At 46.7% G+C, this 18,122-nt stretch overlaps 1 protein-coding gene across 3 annotated transcripts in view; it reads left to right on the top strand.

Annotated features, from left to right (window-relative positions):
- The window catches only part of KCNN3 (potassium calcium-activated channel subfamily N member 3), a 160,098-nt gene that overhangs the window by 42,426 nt on the left and 99,550 nt on the right, over window positions 1–18,122 (top strand). For all 3 annotated transcript variants that reach the window (XM_079117535.1, XM_079117534.1, XM_079117536.1), the window contains exon 2: window positions 5,025–5,120. In XM_079117535.1, the coding sequence (XP_078973661.1) occupies window positions 5,025–5,120 (96 nt within the window). The remainder of the gene's footprint in view (window positions 1–5,024; window positions 5,121–18,122) is intronic.

The following is an 18,122-nucleotide window of genomic DNA, read 5'->3' as shown; positions in this document are numbered from 1 at the left end:
CCCAGGAACACTTAACCCAGCTCTTTTTAAAGTATTTTTTTTTATTTAGAGACACTGTCTCGCTAAGTTGCTGAGGCTGGCCTTGAATTTGTCATCCTTCTGCCTCAGTCTTCTGAGCCATTGGGATTATAGGCAGGTGCCACCGTGCCCAGCAGCCTGGGACATCTTAAAGACAGGGAGTAAGCATGGTATATAGAAAAATCTGGTCTATAGCTAAAATCTGGGTTAGTTGTGTGACCTTGGAAAAGTCATTTCAATTCTCTGTTTTCTCATCAGTAAAATGGAGATATTATAACTCAATATACAGAGGGAAGATCTAACGTAAGTGTGTAGAGGGCCTATTCTGGGAGTACTCAATAAGTGTTAGGTAAAAATAAAAGTACTATTACTAAGTGCTTTCAAGAAGCACTTTTTAAGCACCTCTTGTATTTAGAGCATCATATAGGTTATGGAGGTCATGCAGTATAATATTATTATACTGTGAAGCCGTAATGTCATCTGAGGTGGGCGTGAAACCCTCGGCTCAGCCCCAGGGGCTGGCTACAAGAGGCCCCTGTCTCCACTTGGCATGATTGTATATTCTCCTGCTGTGAGTTGAGAATAGTGACTGTTAGAGCATGAAATGGGCATCAAATAAACGAAATGGTATTTAAGAACCTGGAGTCTCAGACCTTTTATCCCCATCCCAAGGATGGACGGGAGCCTCACATGCATTCCCATAGTCACTCAAGGCAGGGCATTTGCCACATGACAAATAAAGATTAATCACCCCATCTGCATGGAAACCTCTTCCTAGCACTCTAGGGCTCAGGGTTGGAAAAACAAACAAACTTTTTTGGTTATAAAAATAGTATATTCTCATTGTGGAACATTTGAGGACAGAATTTAAAAAACAATAAGAAAAATATCCCCACCATACAGGGTAGTTTATATATTTTCAGTCTTTTTCTGCATTAAAAATTAAAAAATAAATGATTGGAAATATACTACATATACTGTTAGGGGGTCAGGGTTTTTCATTTAATATTATATCACCAACATTTTCCCCTATTTTCAAATACTTTCTTCTTCTCCTTCTCCTTCTTCTTTTTGGCATTAGGGATTGTACCCAGGGGCATTAACCCCTTTAAAAAAATTTTATTTATAGATAGGGCCTCACTAAGTTGCTTAGGGCCTCACTAAATTGCTGAGGTTGTCTTTGAACTTGTGATCCTCCTGCCTCAGCCTTCTGAGCCTCTGGGATTACGGTGTGTGCCACCACACAGGGCTCAAATATTTTCTGTAAAAGTGTCTTTCAGTGACTGTGTAGTGTTTCATCACTGTCTGGGCTGAGATTGAATGAACCACTCGAATATTCTTGAACCGTTAGGAATAAATGGCTTTAAATTATGACTTTCATCAAATGGGAATAGTTCCTATGCATCCTTGAGTATGAAGGATTATTATTGTCATTGAAAAGAGCTGAGTCATAGGGGATACAGGTTGACCCGTTGGCTACAGGACTCCCTCCCCGATTCATGAGACTTTTTTTTTAGTTCTTAAAGGAATGAGTTGGGGCACAGCAGGTGTGGTAGGTGCCCTACCATGTGGTGTGTGGTGGCTAACTACAAAGCCTGTGTCACTACTATCACCCAAAGAACCCTATCAATTTTAAGCTTCACTGGAGTTCAGACAGCAAAGATGATAATTGAACATCTTAAATGAAAAATATTTCTGATCCAGCCAGACTACTTGGACATGTTTTCCTGATATAAAAAAAAGGGTGATTTTTTTTTATTGACATGTGATGGGAAATGCAAGGAAATCTGTAAAGTATCGAGTATCTCCATTGATCCATTTCACAGCTTGTTCCCCGCAAAGGATGAAGCTGGGCAAGGAGGTTGCACTGGCTAAAACCAAGAAGCAAATGGGAGTTGCCTTTTAATGAAAAGTCTTCAAGTTTTTGGACAAATGGGAGAGGCTTAAAGGAGAGGAGACAGTATCTGGCCCTTTTCCCTTCACCTCTTCCTCTAAAAATGATGGAAATAGACTTGGATTCTGATTTTAGTTCATTTCTGCCAAAAGAAATACATTAGAGGTTGAGATGTGCAGCTGATCCCAACCCTTTCCTGGGGTAGGTGTGATGTACCCCAGATGCTTTCAGACCCCTTTGAGAAGAATGTGGTCACTTCTGGCTGGAAAACATCATGAGCTGCTCCCATCCCTTCCTGCAGGGAGGTTCATTGTATTTTCAAACAGTCTGAGTGTCTCTGAACTCATTTCCTGCTCTCCTCAACTCCAGCTCTGTCTTGGGGTTGAAGGGGTACTTCCAGCATCAAGTAGGGCTTCTAAAGATCAGAACCTTCTCGAAGGCCAGAGCTGGGTTCTATATCTTTGTGTTCTCATTGTGCCAGCAAAACATCTGCGCCCCTTGAGACAAATGTGGAAGTAATAGCAGGCTGCTGTTCATTAAACTGTAGAGCATTAAGGAGACTAAAGGAAAACTGGTTTAGACAATCTCTTGGTATTTATTTATTTATTTAGTGGTGCTGGGGATCCAACTCCAGAGTGCTCTGCCTCTGTGCTGCACCCCCAGCCCTAGACCATCTTTTGCACAGTGCAGACTGGGGACCTTTCTCCATAGCTGAACCACCCCACACAGTGTAGAAAGTTGGAGTTTGTATATAAGCAAGATCAGAAGCTTCTGGTACATTCTACAGCATCTAGTACACTGTTGGGTATGTAGAAGGTGCTCAACAAATGAAAAGTGGTTGAAATTGTTGTAAGAGTGAGTGGATGAGCAATGAGTCACTTCATCAGTTCTTCCTTTTACCCCAAGGGCTAGCTATCAAGTGAGCCTTGATAACTGAATCTAAGAAATGAATGGTGAGATGGATAGGGATCAGGAAGAGCTGCTTTCATTCTGTCTCAGCCCACAGAGGATGGTTAAGAGCACAGACCTGGGCATCTGAAAATCCTGGGTTCAAGTCCCAAGCCCTCCTCTTACACCAGTGGCTGCAATGTGAGACAACACTTCCTAATCCTGCAGATCTCAGTCACACTCGCATTCACCTTTGTGTGTGTGTGTGTGTGTGTGTGTGGTCTGAGGATTGACCCCAGGGTGCTCCACTACTGAGCTGCATCCCCAACCCTTTTCATATTTTTTTTAAAGACAGGGTCTCATAAGTTGCCCAGACTGGCCTTGAACTTTTGATCCTCCTACCTCAGACTCCCTGGTCACTGGGATTACGGCATATGCTACCATGTCCAACTCTCACATCCACCTTTGAATGCCTTCTCTGACCTGTCCACAGTGGTGTTGCTCTCCTTGAACTCTCCTAGCTCTTCTATAGATCTCCCTTGGCAATGAATCATATCAACCTTCAAAATACCTTCCATTGAGACATAATATTTATACATGTCTATCATACTATAGTATGATATCAACACATATACTCAATGTGTCATGATCAAATCAGGGTAATAAGCATTTTTTTCTCCTCAAACATTATGCATTTCTATGTGTTGACTTTTATACTCTTCTACTAAATTTGAAATACATCATAGATGGTTATAATCATAGTTGTCCTGCTGTGCTATAGAAAACCAGAACAGATGACACTTATCTGACCATGTTTTGGTCCTTTGTTGGCTTAAGCAGTCATTTAGGCCTGCTTAAAGAATGTTTCACATTTTCTCCTGTTTCCTGTTGGAGAGTGGGCATAGTGCCTGTGAACAGGGCTCTGGGCTGGAGGTCAGAGGTTCTGACTTTGAACTCTTGGCATATATGGCTCACCCTTCTGGGCCTCCACCTATAATAAAGGTCAAAGGTTATTGTGAGGATGTTTATGTGAAACCACTTTGTAAACTGCTATGGAGATTGCACCTGGTCTAATCACTAACTCCTTGAGGACAGAGGCTGTTTCCTAGGTGGCATGCACCTTTCAGGACTACAAGCACTTGGAAATGTTGCCAGGATCAATCACCACTTTTGCTCAGGGCTGTGTTCCTGTCTTCCTTTGGGCCTGAGAGCCAACTGTACTTCCAGATTCCTAATGCTCAGGAGTGCACCAAATCCTAACCCAGATGCTGGTTTGTGGACACAAAGCGAACAAAATGGTGGCCAGTGCTTACCCAGTCAGGCACTGTTGTGGGTAATTTCCGCATACTTGCCCCTTTCTTTTTCATCATGGCCCTGTGAGGTAGAAAATGAAATCAGTCCATTGTATGCAGCTGAGTGCAGAGAGGTAGAGAGAGTGGCCTGAGGTCATGCAGCTTTAAGTGGCTGTGTCAGGGTTTGGACCAGCAGATTGGCCCAAGAAATCACACTCCTAAGCCAAGACTACAGGTTGTCTAGGCCACCCTGGGGCTGAAAGCTGCAATGAAGGCCATGTGACCACCCCCTCCCCATCCCTAGCAGGAGGGACCCCCAGGGCCCTCCCCTGCCTTGGACCCCTCTCTGCTCCTGTGCTCACCCCACTTTTCCATCTACTTCTCTTACCTCCTTCCCTGCCCTTGGCCTAAGCCAGGAGATGGGAGCCACTGCCAGGACATTCTAATTAATTCCTGAAAGAACTCTGCATTATCAGAGATGAAAAAGACTTCAGAAATCCTATAGTTCAGGTTCGTTAAGAGAAAACAGAGACCTGAGCTGGCATGATATTGATGCCCAAACCATATGACGGCAGCACAAAAAAGAATTACGTTCCTATGACTTACAAGCATGGAGGCCAAAGATTCTAAATAACACATCAGCAAACTGAATCTAACCATGTATAACAAACATCATACATCATGGCCAAGTAGAGTCCACCTGGGAAGGCAGATATGATCTCACCCTCAGAAGTGGAGGCTCAGATGGGGCAGCTGCTGAGACCGCAGGTCCAGGCAGTGTCCAAGACTCTTTTGTGGCTCCGGCTAACTTTGTGGTCCACCCTGCTCCCAGGAGGAACTGGTGATGGTCCCTCCTCCTCTATGAACCACTTCAGAATAAAGTGAGATGCCTTTCCTGGCCCTCCGTAATTATCTTTCTATCTCTCCTGCAGGATTCCATGTTTTCGTTGGCCCTGAAATGCCTTATCAGTCTATCCACCATCATCCTGCTGGGGTTGATCATCGCCTATCACACACGGGAAGTCCAGGTAGGTGTCCCACCTTCCCCACTGCATGCAGGGGCCCATCCTTTTGCCTTGGTTGGGGCTGAGCCAGTCCTCCCCACTACATAGCTACTTGGGTGATTTTTTTTTTTTTCGGTGCTGGGGATCGAACCCAGGGCCTTGTGCTTACAAGGCAAGCACTCTACTGACTGAGCTATCTCCCCAGCCCTACTTGGGTGATTTTATAAGACAATGTCCAGGATCTTAGCTCTTCTTTTCTGGTTTGGACCCTAATGGGGGAGGGCATTGTGAGGAAGCCCTGTGGTTTTAGGACAATGCAGACATTATCTTCATCTGGGGGCCTCTGGGGCAGACACATGGCTTCATAATTGGGGGTTGTCCTGCTTTGGACCCTCTCTGAGAACCATGGACTGTGAGAGGCCCTGGTGACTTGCTTTGTCCTTCCAAATCCTTGCCGGATCCTTTCTGAGCTTTTAGCCACTGAATGAAAACCCTCAGCAAGGCAGACTCGTCTCATGTGTGCCTTACGCATGCGTGTGCACGCACACACACTGCACTCAACACCAGCGGGGAGCCTGCATTTCTAAATGTATGGACACTTCCCCTGTGGGCACCAGGCTGGGAGGTGCCATTTTTTAAGATAGATTAGAAGTCCAATGTGGTCAAGGAAGTCTCTGTTTCTTGCTGCCTAGGAGTGACTTGGCACCCAGGGAAATATTGGCCAGTCCTCTGAGGTGTACTTCCAGTTTGGCTGACACAGGAACTCTACCTGAGTTGGGAGAGTCAGACAGGAGGGAATAGACCTGAGGCAACCTCTTATGACAATGAGTCCCCACCACCCATCCTGCAAGCTAATCTACTCTGGTGTGGACCTGGGTAGGCTGAAATAGCCAGATGTTTTTTCTCATGTGAATGTGAATCTGGAAACCCTCCCGGTCCTTTGGCCAGAGGAGCATAGATTCACATCTGGACAACAGGGGAGAGATTGATGAAGACCAGAACTCAGAAAAACTGGGGTTGACTCTCGGCCATGACCTCTTCTCTCTGCATGCCGCTTGCCAACTCTATGACCTGGTGGATTTTGGTCTCCTCATCAGGAGCATGGGGGTTTTTATTCCAGTTTCTCTGGGCCATTCTGAGGGTGGAATGAGGAGAGTGTGGGAGAATGCTCTGTATCATTATTGTGTGCAAATCTAGGTCCTTTTGTTCTCAGTGTCTTTGGGGCGGAGCGGTGGCACAGATGCAGAGTAGGTGCCTCCTGGTCCTAAAGACTTGATCTGCTTCTGGCTGAGTGTCAGGGCTGCTCTGGCCAGATGGGATGCAGAAGTTTTGACTTGGTGCCACCTTGGCAAGGCTCCAATATGTTGATGACCAGAGGACACTTGCTGGACTCTTCAGCCTCTGCAGAGTCTTAGGTGCTTGGATTGAGTCTGTGCTCTGAGGGTGGAAATCCAGATCCCATCAGACAGCTTCCTTTCTGGAGTCCAAACTGAACAAAGTTGGTGGACTTAACCCAGACCATTGTCCAGTAGACCTGAGAAAGGAGCCAGAGGATGGGCAGGGAGAAATAGGCTAAGGAACCAAGATAGGATAGGAGTTGTCACTGTGGGATCCAGGCCAGGTTCCCCCATTCAGAACCAGCTGTGGAATCCAGGTGGTCCCTTAACCTCTGGGAAACCTCATCTATGGGAGCCTAGCCTATATTGTTATTTATCACCCTGCTCTGTGTGGGACGATGCCATAGAGGACAGAGAAAGGTGAAATCATCAGACCCAGTTCAACCCTGGCTCCAGGGAGAAGAAGAAGAGGAGCAGTTTCTGGCATTAACTCCACACTGTGGTCCTGTTAGGCCTGACTACGTCCTCTTTCTGCTCCAGGCAGTAGGCAGGAAATAGCCAGGTGTCCTTCCTCTGAGTCCCTTGGAATCCTCGTTCCTATTCCTGGGCCTGCAGCCCTAGCCCTCAGACCTGATCCAGTCCAGCTGCTGTGTGACCCCAGCTCTGCAGCTAGCTGGACGCCTTCGTCCCATCCTTAGCTCATGGTGATCTGTTTCAGCCCTAACCATGGGAAGGAGATTATTCTTCCCGGGCCACTTTTCTTGGCCCAATATTCATAATTTTTAGAAACAAAGTGACTTTGAATCCTAACTCAGACAATTCAACCTCAATGACCTTGGACTGGTGACAACTTCTCTGGGTCTCAGTTTCCCCACCTGGAGTACGGCAGTCACCTTACCTGCTGTGTTGAACTCCCAAGGGGACTAGAGTTATGTAGAGTATAGTGGAGTTTCATCAAATGGAAATTTTTGTTCCTGTCCTATCACTTCTGCCCCATTGCTTTTAGTAAGGCCTTACCATGGGCCAGTCAGCCCAGCTAAGTGATCACTGTGACAATTGTCTAGTACTGACAGGTGGTTGGCCTCCTCCATGCCTGCGTTCTTAGCTCCCAGGACCCAGCTCTTTACCCCACCTGCACCCACCCCCTGGTGAGGAAAGTCACCTGGCTCCCATACCCCTACCTTTGCGGTCACCTTCTCTCTGCACCTGGCTGCATGCTTTCGTGTTGGATGCTGATGGGAAGACTTGGGCCCAGGTGGCCAATGGGAGGGAGATCTTGCTCCTTTTATGCACCTCACCTGGCCATAGTATAGTTTTGTTTTGGTCTTTCTCCTTCCACTTCAATAATCTTTACCTTTCCAGGGACCCAGTGTCTGATAAGGAGCAGATGTTTACAGCACATTTTTTAATGACAGGGTGTCAGATTCAAGACATCTGGTTTGGGTTGGGAGTGTATCTTAGTAGCAGAGCGCTTGCCTAGCATGTAGGAGGCCCTGGGTTCTATCCCCAGAACCAAAAACAAAGAAAAAAACATTGTTTCCAAAGCTGGTTTTGTCATTACTTTGCTTTTTGGTTTTGGGTCTTATTTTCCTCATCTGTTAATTAGGGGTCCTAAGCCCTACCCATTTTGTAATTCTCTGGTTTAGGTCTGACTGCTCAGCTGTTGGGGGGCCTGCTTCCTGAGAGTGGAGGGAAGAGCTGTCCCAAGTGTGAGTGACAGAGTGTCTCCAGAGTGGAGTGCTTGGATATACCTTCCCCAGAACAGACCAGCTGCTTCTGTGAGGCAGGGCAGAGGGCAGCAAGTGGCTGTTGTATGTCCTGCGGTGGATGTCAGGGGCTTGTGTTAAAAATATACTCATTATTTTCCCCATCCGCAACAATTGCTTGTTATTTGGCTCAATTTTAGTAGGGACTAGATGACCATGGCTTCTCCTCCCCAATCCCAGCTCTAGATGGGCCTTAGGCCCTGGTCCAGCACATACTTGAGGCTAGGGAAGGGAGAGCACCTTCTAGAACAGTATTCTTATATGTTAGTTTAGACGGCTTATGTTTTTGGAACACTGTTGGTTAACTCTCAGCTACACAATGATCAAAGTCATAAAACTGAAGGATCAGAAAATTCTCAGAGGTGACCAGTCTGTTCCCCTACTCTTCGTATTCCTATAACAAAATACCTGAGTAATTTGTAAAGAATAGAAATTTATTTCCTATGGTTCCAGAGGCTGGGAAGTTGAAGATTAAGGCACTAGTGGTCTCAATTGTCTAGGGAGGGCTGCTTCTGCTTCCAAGATGGTGCCTTGCTGCTGCATCCTCCAAAGGGAACAGATACACATGATGGAAGGCAGAAGGTCAAGAGGCTGAATGCTGCATGAAGCCTCTTTTATAAGAACCTCAATGCCATTCACAAGGGAGGAACCCTCATGGCCCAGGGAATTGAACCCAGGTGTACTTAACCACTGAGCCACATCCCCAGCCTTCTTGTATTTTTATTTAGAGACAGGATCTTGCTCAGTTGCTTAGGGCCTCGCTAAGTTGCTGAAGTTGGCTTTGAACTTGGAATCCTCCTGCCTCAGCCTCCTGAGCTGCTGGGATTATAGGTGTGTGCCACTGTACCTGGTCCAATCACTTCTTAAGGGCCCCACCTCTTCATCCTATCACACAGGCAAACCTGAATCGTGCAAGGAGCACATTCTAATCATAGTACCCAGTGCAGGACCCTACTAGGCTCTGCATGTGTTGCTATGGGAGGGAGCTGGCTGCCTCTTGGGGGAGTTTCTCCCATCAATTGGCAGAATGTGTCTTCAGAAAATACATCACCCCCCCTTTTTTTGCAACACTGGGAATTGAGCCCAGGGCCCTGCACATGCTAGACAAGTACTCCACCACTGAACTACATTCCCAGACCTTTTTAACATTTTTTGAGATAAGTTCTTGCAAAGTTGCCCAGGCTGGACTTGAACTTGTGACCCTGATTTCTCAGCCTCCTAAGTAGCTGAGATTACAGGTGTGTACCACCATACCAGGCTGAAAGTCTACCCTTTCACTGAGGGGATCTGGCCTCCCTGGAACTCACCTTCAGCCCTAGGTCTGCCACTGTGTTAAGAGCAGGGAAAGAAGACACCTAAGTTTCCTACGTGGTGCCTCTGTCATTTGAAGATGGCCACTTCTCCTTCTTTAGTCTCTTTCTCTCATGGAGTTCTAGAGCAGAGCTTTCAAAAACTCAGGCATCTCTTATTCTCAGGCCTTTGTGTCCTAGAAAGAAATGAAAACACAAAAACAATGCATTTTGTTTATTTACCAAAACTGACTAAAGACTATGTTGTCCCTTGGAGAGTCCATTCACTCCTGCAGTTGGGCTATAACCAACAGCTTCCAGTTCAGCAGAGCAGGCTACAGGCTCATATTTTAGATGCCATTGGCACATCTCTGGGTCAATACATAAAGCACTGAAGGCTTTACTGCTCCCTTGATCTCCTCCCTGCTCCTGCTCTTGATTACACATAGAGTTCGATCATTCATTCAGCATGTATTTAATGAGGGTCTACTTTGTGCAGAGTCTGGGGCAGGAGCCCAACTCTCCATACCAGAAACCCTGAAATCACTGTTCCTTCCCCAATGGGTTGCAACCTTGAATGATTCTGTGGCTCTGATTGATGTCTGGAGGGCTAGCAGGTGGCTGACAATATGAACAGAGCAACCCATCTTGGATTCAAATCATGCTCTGCCACATTTTGGTGTGATACCATAGTCTATTTCCTTTCTGTAAAATGGGACTAATAATAGTCCTACCTACTACAAAGTGTGACTGGGCAGATCAAACTAGACAATACATGCAAAATGCCCAGTTAGATGAGGATGTGTGTGCCCAGCATATGGGGTGGCAAGGATACCCCAGGCAGAGGTCTCCGACAAAGGTCCTAGGATGGGCAACTGCAGAGTGCATTTGCAATGCCTCAAAGGCAGTAGGGCAGATCACTATGGAGGGTGGGCAGGCCCAGTAGGCACTTATTTGCCTTAAGGATTTTGTAATGTCCTATAGGCAGCAGTGAGAACTATGAAAGGGTTTCAAGCTGGGGAGAGAGATGATCAGATGTGCATTTTAGACAGGGATGTCCCGCAGCATGCAGATGTTGGAAGGGCCAATTTTAGAGGCAAAAGATAGTTAGGACATTTTCCATGATTCAAGTAGGGGATGGTGATGCCAAGAATCAGGGTAAGTGCAAGAGCAGAAACAGGAAGAGGAACTGTGGAAGGTGTTGAGCAAGTGGAATTGATAAGACTTAGGATGGAGGTGCTGTCTGCTGGGAGAGAGTGGAGTCTCCCAGGTAATTCAGTGCCTGAGAATTCCATTCTTTAAGATTGAAACCATAGAAACAGATCAAGGTGGCAAATGGTGATGTCAAGGGTATGTGGAGTTAGAGGTTGTGGGTGGTGGAATCTAGCTGCCTCTAGGATGGTGCTAGGGGCTAAGTAGGCAGAGGCCAAGGTTGGATGAGCAGCGGAAATGATGTGAGAGGAGGGCACAAGACTGATCCCTGGAGGGACATAAACAGGTCAGAAGCTGGTGGAGAAAAAGGAGGCCTCAAGGAAACTGTGAAGGAATAGTCAGGAAGGCCAGAAGATATCAGGTGTGAGAAGAGGGAGCCAGCAGTTATGCACGGGGAAAGCAAGGCAATGGGGAACACATTTTTCCTCTGTTTTAGACCCTGGGGAGGTCATTGTATCCATTAGGGCAGTCACTGGGAGTGACTGAGTAAGGGAAGGGGAACCGAGTAAGAGGAGAGACAGTAGAGATGTTGAATATGGGTCACTCTTCTAAGAAGTCTGGCTGTGAATGGTGAAGAACCAGAGGAGCATTTGGTCAGGTCACTGTGCAGAGGGAGGCGTGGCTGGTTTGTTTTCAGAGACTGGAGAGAATGTCAGCAAGAACCAGCTGAGGGGCAAAGGAAATATCAAGGGGCCCAGTTTCTGGTCCAGGAACATCTAGGAGGGGAGGGATGAAATGTCCCAGGGAAAAGGTGCCTGGCTCAGGGACCTGGAGGATATGGACTGTGACAGAGTTCACACTATCTAGTGCCTTGGTAGAAATTTTGTTGGTCATTAATATCAACTTGTGATTATTTGCCATATTAAAAGTAAAATACGTCAGGCACTGTGGTGCGTGCCTGTAATTCTAGTGGCTCAGAAGGCTGAGGCAGGAAGATCACAAGTTCAAAGCCAGCCTCAGCAACTTAGCGAGGCCCTAAGCAACTCAGCAAGACCCTATCTCAAAATTAAAAAAGGGCTGGTAATGTGACTCAGTGGTTAAATGCCCCTGAGTTCAATCACTGGTACCAATATAAATAAAATAAAATACAATGAAATAAAATAAAAGTAAAATACATTGATGAGATCAGCAGGGTATATCTACTCTTGTTTGGGTGTGTTGACCCCCTCAAGATCCAACATAAGTCTGCAGAAGCTTCTTCAGTCTTCTTCAAACTTGGCAGCATCATGATAGTGACAAGAAATGAGCCTTTGAAACACAAGGGATAAAAAAAAAAGGTATTGGGAGTTGGGGAGACTTTTCATTTACTAGGTATATAAAAGTAGATATTTTTATTAAATACCAATAGAGTTCTCAGTGGACAGGGAAATTACTTCAAATTATGGGACATAAATTATATTCAAGAGACAGGTCACATTATGAAAGTGCTCACCTGCTGTGGCATGATTGTTTGGGAGAGCCGAGCATCCTCCTGGGTGGATGTAATGTTCTGTCACTGAGATGGGTGTCTACAGTGCAGGAGGTATCACTGGTCCAGGTACTTTGAGGTCCTATTGCTAAATGATTTGATTCAGCTCAGGCTGAATCTTGTTCTGTTTCCTACTTCCTTCTCCCTATAAAAAAGTGGGCACAAGTTACATCCTGAACTTACCTGAAAGGTGACCTGGCACTGGAACAGCAGAGCTAAGTACTGACTTCTCTAAATTATCAGGTTGATCCTAATATAATTTATAAACATGATGAGCCTGTGCATTCATTTATTTACTCAACAATCATTTATAGCAGGGCTACTTTGCTCTAGGTATTCAGAATCCAGGTATAATTCAGCACCAACTCCTTCCTGCCTTTGGAGGCTGCTTGTCTTAGATTCAAATCCACGCTGACCCAGAGTCATAAGTACCTTAATAGGAGGCATGTGTGAGATTCCATGTAGCCGTGAGGAGGAAGTGATGTATTTTTCCTAGAGGGGATGGGGCTGGTTTCCTGGGGAGATGATGCTGTGCTCTGTACTCACCAGGAGCAGAGAGTTGGGGGAGAAAAGGAGGAAGTTGTATTTGTCCTCCAAGGGGAGATGAAGGCCACCCAACCCTGCCTCTCTGTCCTTGCAGACACTTGGTGGACATGTCCTAAGGTGTTTCTGGCTACTGGTTGATGGATTCGAATGACTTTCATGGAGCTCTTGAGATCCTGAGACCCCAGGCAGACCTTTCAGACTAGCTTGGTCAGAGAGCCTAGATGTGATAAGAAGAGAGAGAAAGAGGGAGCCAGGGTGATTCTGATACTGAAGGGGTGTCGAGCTCAACAAGGAAATTCCAGATGGTGGCTTCCTCTGCCAAGTTTTCACCTGTCCCCTGCTCCACGTTCATTAACACTCCCTTGATTAATCACAGTACATACAGGATATTGGAGTGTGTTCTAGGGGATTCCTGGCCTCAGCCTTCCTACCTGGCCTGCCTGTGCCTGCTGGGGCTGGGAAGAAGGAAGACAGAGAGAGGAGGTGAACAGAAGTTGTGCCCCGACTTGGCCTAAGCAGTCGGAGCACTGTGAGACCTGGACAGACTATCCTTTGCAGACAGGAAGTTCAGAGGCTGACATTTTGGCAACCACCTGGGTGCTGATGGCATTGACACATCTTGTCAAGTGCTTTGTGATTTTGGGAGCTTTTTCACATAGATTCTCAGACCTTTTGCCTGCTGACTTCACCTCCTTGACTTTTAGGTTTCGGCACAGATAATTCCTCCTCCAGGAATTCTTTGTGGCCACCCCCACGCCCGAGAAAGGCGCCCTTCTAGCAGTTGACTTAGCATCTGCTCTTACCCTGTCATTGCATGTCTGATGGTGGATTGGAAATGCTATTTCTTGCAGACCTCTCTCATCTGACTGCATTGGATTCATCCCAGAGCTGAGAGACTGTCTGGCACATAGTGAGTCCTCAATGGGAGTAGGTAGAACCAATAAATGAATGCACAAAACACCTGGTGATAGGTGTGGCAGATTTATTTTCCTTTCCTTTGGCAGAGAAAACTGATCTGCAAAAGGTTGAGACAATGACTTCAAATCTATAATGCTGGCTTCTGGCCCATGCTTTATTCACCGTAAGGGGTAAAGGTCTCCGCAGGCTGCCCTGTGAGCTGGCCTTGTCCACTGTGGTTCTTCCTGCCACCCCCTGGTCAGTCCGCCTGAGGCCCAGCACCTGTTCACTCAGATATGCGGCTGGCCATGGATTGCCATGGTTACCACACCAGCCTGGCAGTCTCTGTGTGACACTGTGGTTTTACTTGCTAAATATTTAAATTCTCACGTTTAACCCTTTCTGTCTCCAAGAGGACTTCCTGCCTGGCCGCCCTTGAAGGCCCGGCTGCTCTGCCTAGATGCTGGCTGCCGTGTGGGTGGGGAAGCCAGACTGGTTTCTTGGCTGCCTGTATTGATTTTCAGTTTTGTCACTTGGAAATGTCATCCTGTATCATTCTGCTTACTGACAGGGTGTGTGCGGTGTGTGTTAACAGGTGTGAGAATCCCTGCCCTGGCGTGTTGAGACTTGCCCCAGCCAGGAGAGACAGTCCCAGATCTAAGTCAGCACACTGTGGCTTCACTGACTTCCAGGCAAATGCCTCTTTCCTCTTTCCAGAGTTTCCTTGGCTCTTGGAGTCCAGGATGGAGAAAGTGTCCTCTGCCCTAGACCCTGGCAGGGGCACAGAGGAGACATTCTAGTGTTTGTGAATGGGAAGGTGTCTCTCACTGGCTACTTTTCCTCCCCGAAGCCTGAAGATGAGGCCCTGAGAGGCTGAATCCACCTGGCTGTGTGTTACCTTGGAAACCATGCACTTGTCCTTGCCTTGGGCTATGCAAAGTGAGTGGGCAGTGGTCACGTTGTTCAAAAGTTTCCAGTGACTTCAGTGATGCAAGATGTCACCTTCCTGACAAGGGAAGCTGAGAGAATGGAAGGGGCCAGGGAACCTACCCTACCTCAGGGCCTCCCTTACAGGATGTGACAAGAGGCTATGTCCCAGGCTGTCTGGGATCCTGATGGCTGTGTAAGCTCAGGCAAGCTGTTTCTCCAGTTCAACTTCAGTTTTGTTGTCTGTGAAGTGGCAAGATTGGACCAGGTGATCTCTGGGCCTTCTGATTGTACCGGGGACTCCATGTCTGAGAGATGCTCAGTGACAAGGAAAGTAGACGAGACTTTGGATCCCAGTGACTGACATCATGTGCATTCAGGAGGCCCTTAGTGGGGACTGTCCCAGGAACTTTGCCCTCCTCTTAACAGCTTTGCCTTTCTGCTCAGGAATGGAACTGCCCTGCCCCCCACCCCAACACAACCTCAAACTTGAAATAGTAGACAATCAAAAAGATAGCTTTTGGGGTAACTCCTTTCAAATCTCCTACAAACAAACTGGTCAGTCATCCTAAGACTCTTAGGATAATTAAAGTAAGTGACCAAATGCCACAGTGGTTGGTTGATTCCAGCTTCTTCCTTGAATGCAGATTCCAGTTCTCCAAAGTCATTTGCATGCAAGTTTACTTAACAGAAATTTCTATTTCTCTGAGTGTGCCAACGTGTGTGTCCACGACTTTTTCAGAATTAATTCAACCTATTTTGTATTATTGTTACTATTTTTTAATGATGAGTTTTCCCCAAATGTGACAAGTCTTTTTTGTTGTTGTTGTTTGGTACCAGGGATTGAACCCAGGGTCACTTACCTCCTGATCCTCATCCCCAAATCTTTTTTGTATTTTATTTAGAGACAAGGTCTCACTAAGTTGCTTTGGGTCTTGCTAAGTTGCTGAGACTGGTTTTGAACTTGTAATCCTCCTGCCTCAGCCTCCCCAGCCACTGGATTATAGGCATGTGCCACAGTGCCTGGCAAGTGGTGGCAATTCTTAATCAGAGCTGTTCATCTGTCTCCCTGGGCTGTGTCTGGCCCATCACATGTTACTGAACTCCACTGCCTGACAACCTGTCTTTTGACAGCACCACCTGGGTTCCATGGACACTCCAGAATGAGAAACATTGCTCAGTTTTAAGCTCAGCGAGGACAGTGTCTCTTAGTCATCTCTGTCACTGCCCCTGACATGCTAAGTGAAGGGGGTTGCACATAGGCACATGGTGGGAGCTCAGTGATTCTAAAATTGACTCTCCAAAGGTTTGGAGAATAGGAAGGTATTGTAGAAAGAATTTTTAGAGTTTAGAGACTTCTACATGATCGATATTGCATTGTACTACTGAGGAGATTCTGATAATTCTAGTTTATTGTTGGGCAGGAATGTAGTAAAGTGACATTTTTCTGTTTTTAAGAGAAAGAATGGCAAAGTCACCATTGCTCAAATTCCCCAAATCCCTGAAACTGGATTAGGGAAAAGATCTGAACTGTCCTCGGTTTATCTTTGGTTTAAAGGATTCAATGCAATTTAATAGAGCAGAGCTCTGTCTCCTCTGACCCCATCACCCCACAAAAGCCTGTCGAGTAGAGAGTTGGTGGGGGGCGGGGGGCATTAGGCTTGTGGGCAGTAGACCTGGGTCCAGGTTGTGAATTTTGTCCTTTAAAATTTTTCTGAAAAAATTATGATAAGCCAGGAATGGTGGTGCACACCTGTAATCCCAGCAAACTCAGGAGGCTGAGGCATGAGGATTGCAAGTTTGAGGTAACTTAGCAAGGCCTTAAGCAACTTAGCGAGACCCTGTCTCAAAATAAAAAAAATAAAGGGCTAGAGATGTAGCTCAGTGGTAGAGCACTTCTGGGTTTCATCCATAGTATGGGAAAAAAAGGCGTGGTAAAATATACATACAAATGTAGCATTTAAAAGTGTACAGTTTAATGGCATTAAGTCCCTCCATGTTATTGTGAAATCATCACCACCAGCCATCTCCAGAATTGACTTTTATTTTCTATGTTAACTGTGTGTCCCACCAAGGCATGGGATAGGCTTGCTTCATGTACTCATCCCCCTGATCATGCCCCTCTACGTCAGTCTCTATGCTCACCCCCACTCTGCCCCAGCACCCTAAAATCACAGGCAACGTTCTGATTTCAAGCTTAGATTTGGAGAGTGGTTTGTAACCTCATGAATAACACTGTTAGTCTCCAGTTGTACATCTCTTGTGTACCAGGAGGGCACCTTGACTCTATTGCTTCCATTATTCTTGATGACAGTCCTTTGGGGTGCTTCTGTTATTATCCCCATTTTATGAGTAAGGCAACTGAGGCTGAGAGAAGATACATAATGTGTCCAATATCATGTGACTGGTGAGAGGCAGAGCCAGACTCAAACCAAGTTGGCCAATTCTATGTCTTTTTTTTTTTTTTTTTTGCGGTACTGGGGATGGAACACTCAGGGCCTTGCGCTTGCAAGGCAAGCACTCTACCAGCTGAGTTATCTCCCCAGCCCCCAAGTTGGCCAATTCTAAAACCTGCAGGCTTCCCTGCTCCAGGGAGAGAACATCCTCAAACTTTCCCTCCGACCCCTAATTCCTGGGGTGTTTGCAACAACCTGGAATGTGGGCGGAGTCATGGGGACTGTCCTAGACAGGCGCAAAGAGTGAACATGATAAAGTGCAGGGATGCACAGCAGCTCAGATGCTCTTCGTCCAATCCTACAAGCTCCTGAGGCCCTTATCCCAGCCATACCTCCGGAAGGGACCCTCAGCCTCTGCCATGCCTTTTGGTGCCCCCTCTGCTTATTAGAAATCTCCTTCTTATCCTGGTTTTCCTATTGTTCTCCCCTTGGTCCCAGTCTTGCACTGAAAATGAGGTCCTGCACCCTGGGAGAGGTGGGAAGGTTGCCATCTCAGGATAACACACCTGGCCATTAGAACAGGGACCTGCTTCCATTTCCCTGTCTTCCCTCCTCACAGTCATCACTGTGAGGCTACAGTTTTCCTTGAAGCCTGGCTGCCTGATTGAGCCACATACCAGGATTATTCTTTCTTGCTTCCCTGTCCTCCCAGGGGCTGGCTCCTAGGATTGCGCCCAGAGGTGTTCTACCAGTGAGCTACATCCCCAGCCCTTTATATTAATTTATTTTGAGCCAGGGTCTTGCTAAGTCACCCATATGAGCCTTAAACTTGTAATCCTCTTGCCTCAGCCTCCCAAGTAGCTGGGATTATAGGTGTGTGCCACCACCCACCCCCAGGATACGGCTCTTACTTCTCATGCCCAGTCTCTATTTACCTGGAGTCACACTGTCCCTTCTAGTCTCCTGTCCCTCAGTCTCAGAGCTGCTTCTGTCCCAAGCCAACCCCTGCCTGCACTGAGTCTGGCTCTCCTATAGACGCCGTGCTTGGGGCTGCCAGTGGCCCCAGCAGGTCAGGCTTCAGCAGCCTCCTCAGTCTCCCCAACCATATTCCCTTCTCCTGACTGTTCTTATGGTAGGGAACCAGCAGGCGCCCTCATACTCAAGCCCCACTGAGTTGGACCTAGGACT

The sequence above is a fragment of the Sciurus vulgaris genome, assembly GCF_902686455.1.
Source record: "Sciurus vulgaris genome assembly, chromosome: 1".
Classification (NCBI taxonomy): Eukaryota; Metazoa; Chordata; class Mammalia; order Rodentia; family Sciuridae; genus Sciurus; species Sciurus vulgaris.
Note: the sequence above shows the minus strand (reverse complement) of the source record. Positions and strands in the feature narration are given on the sequence as shown.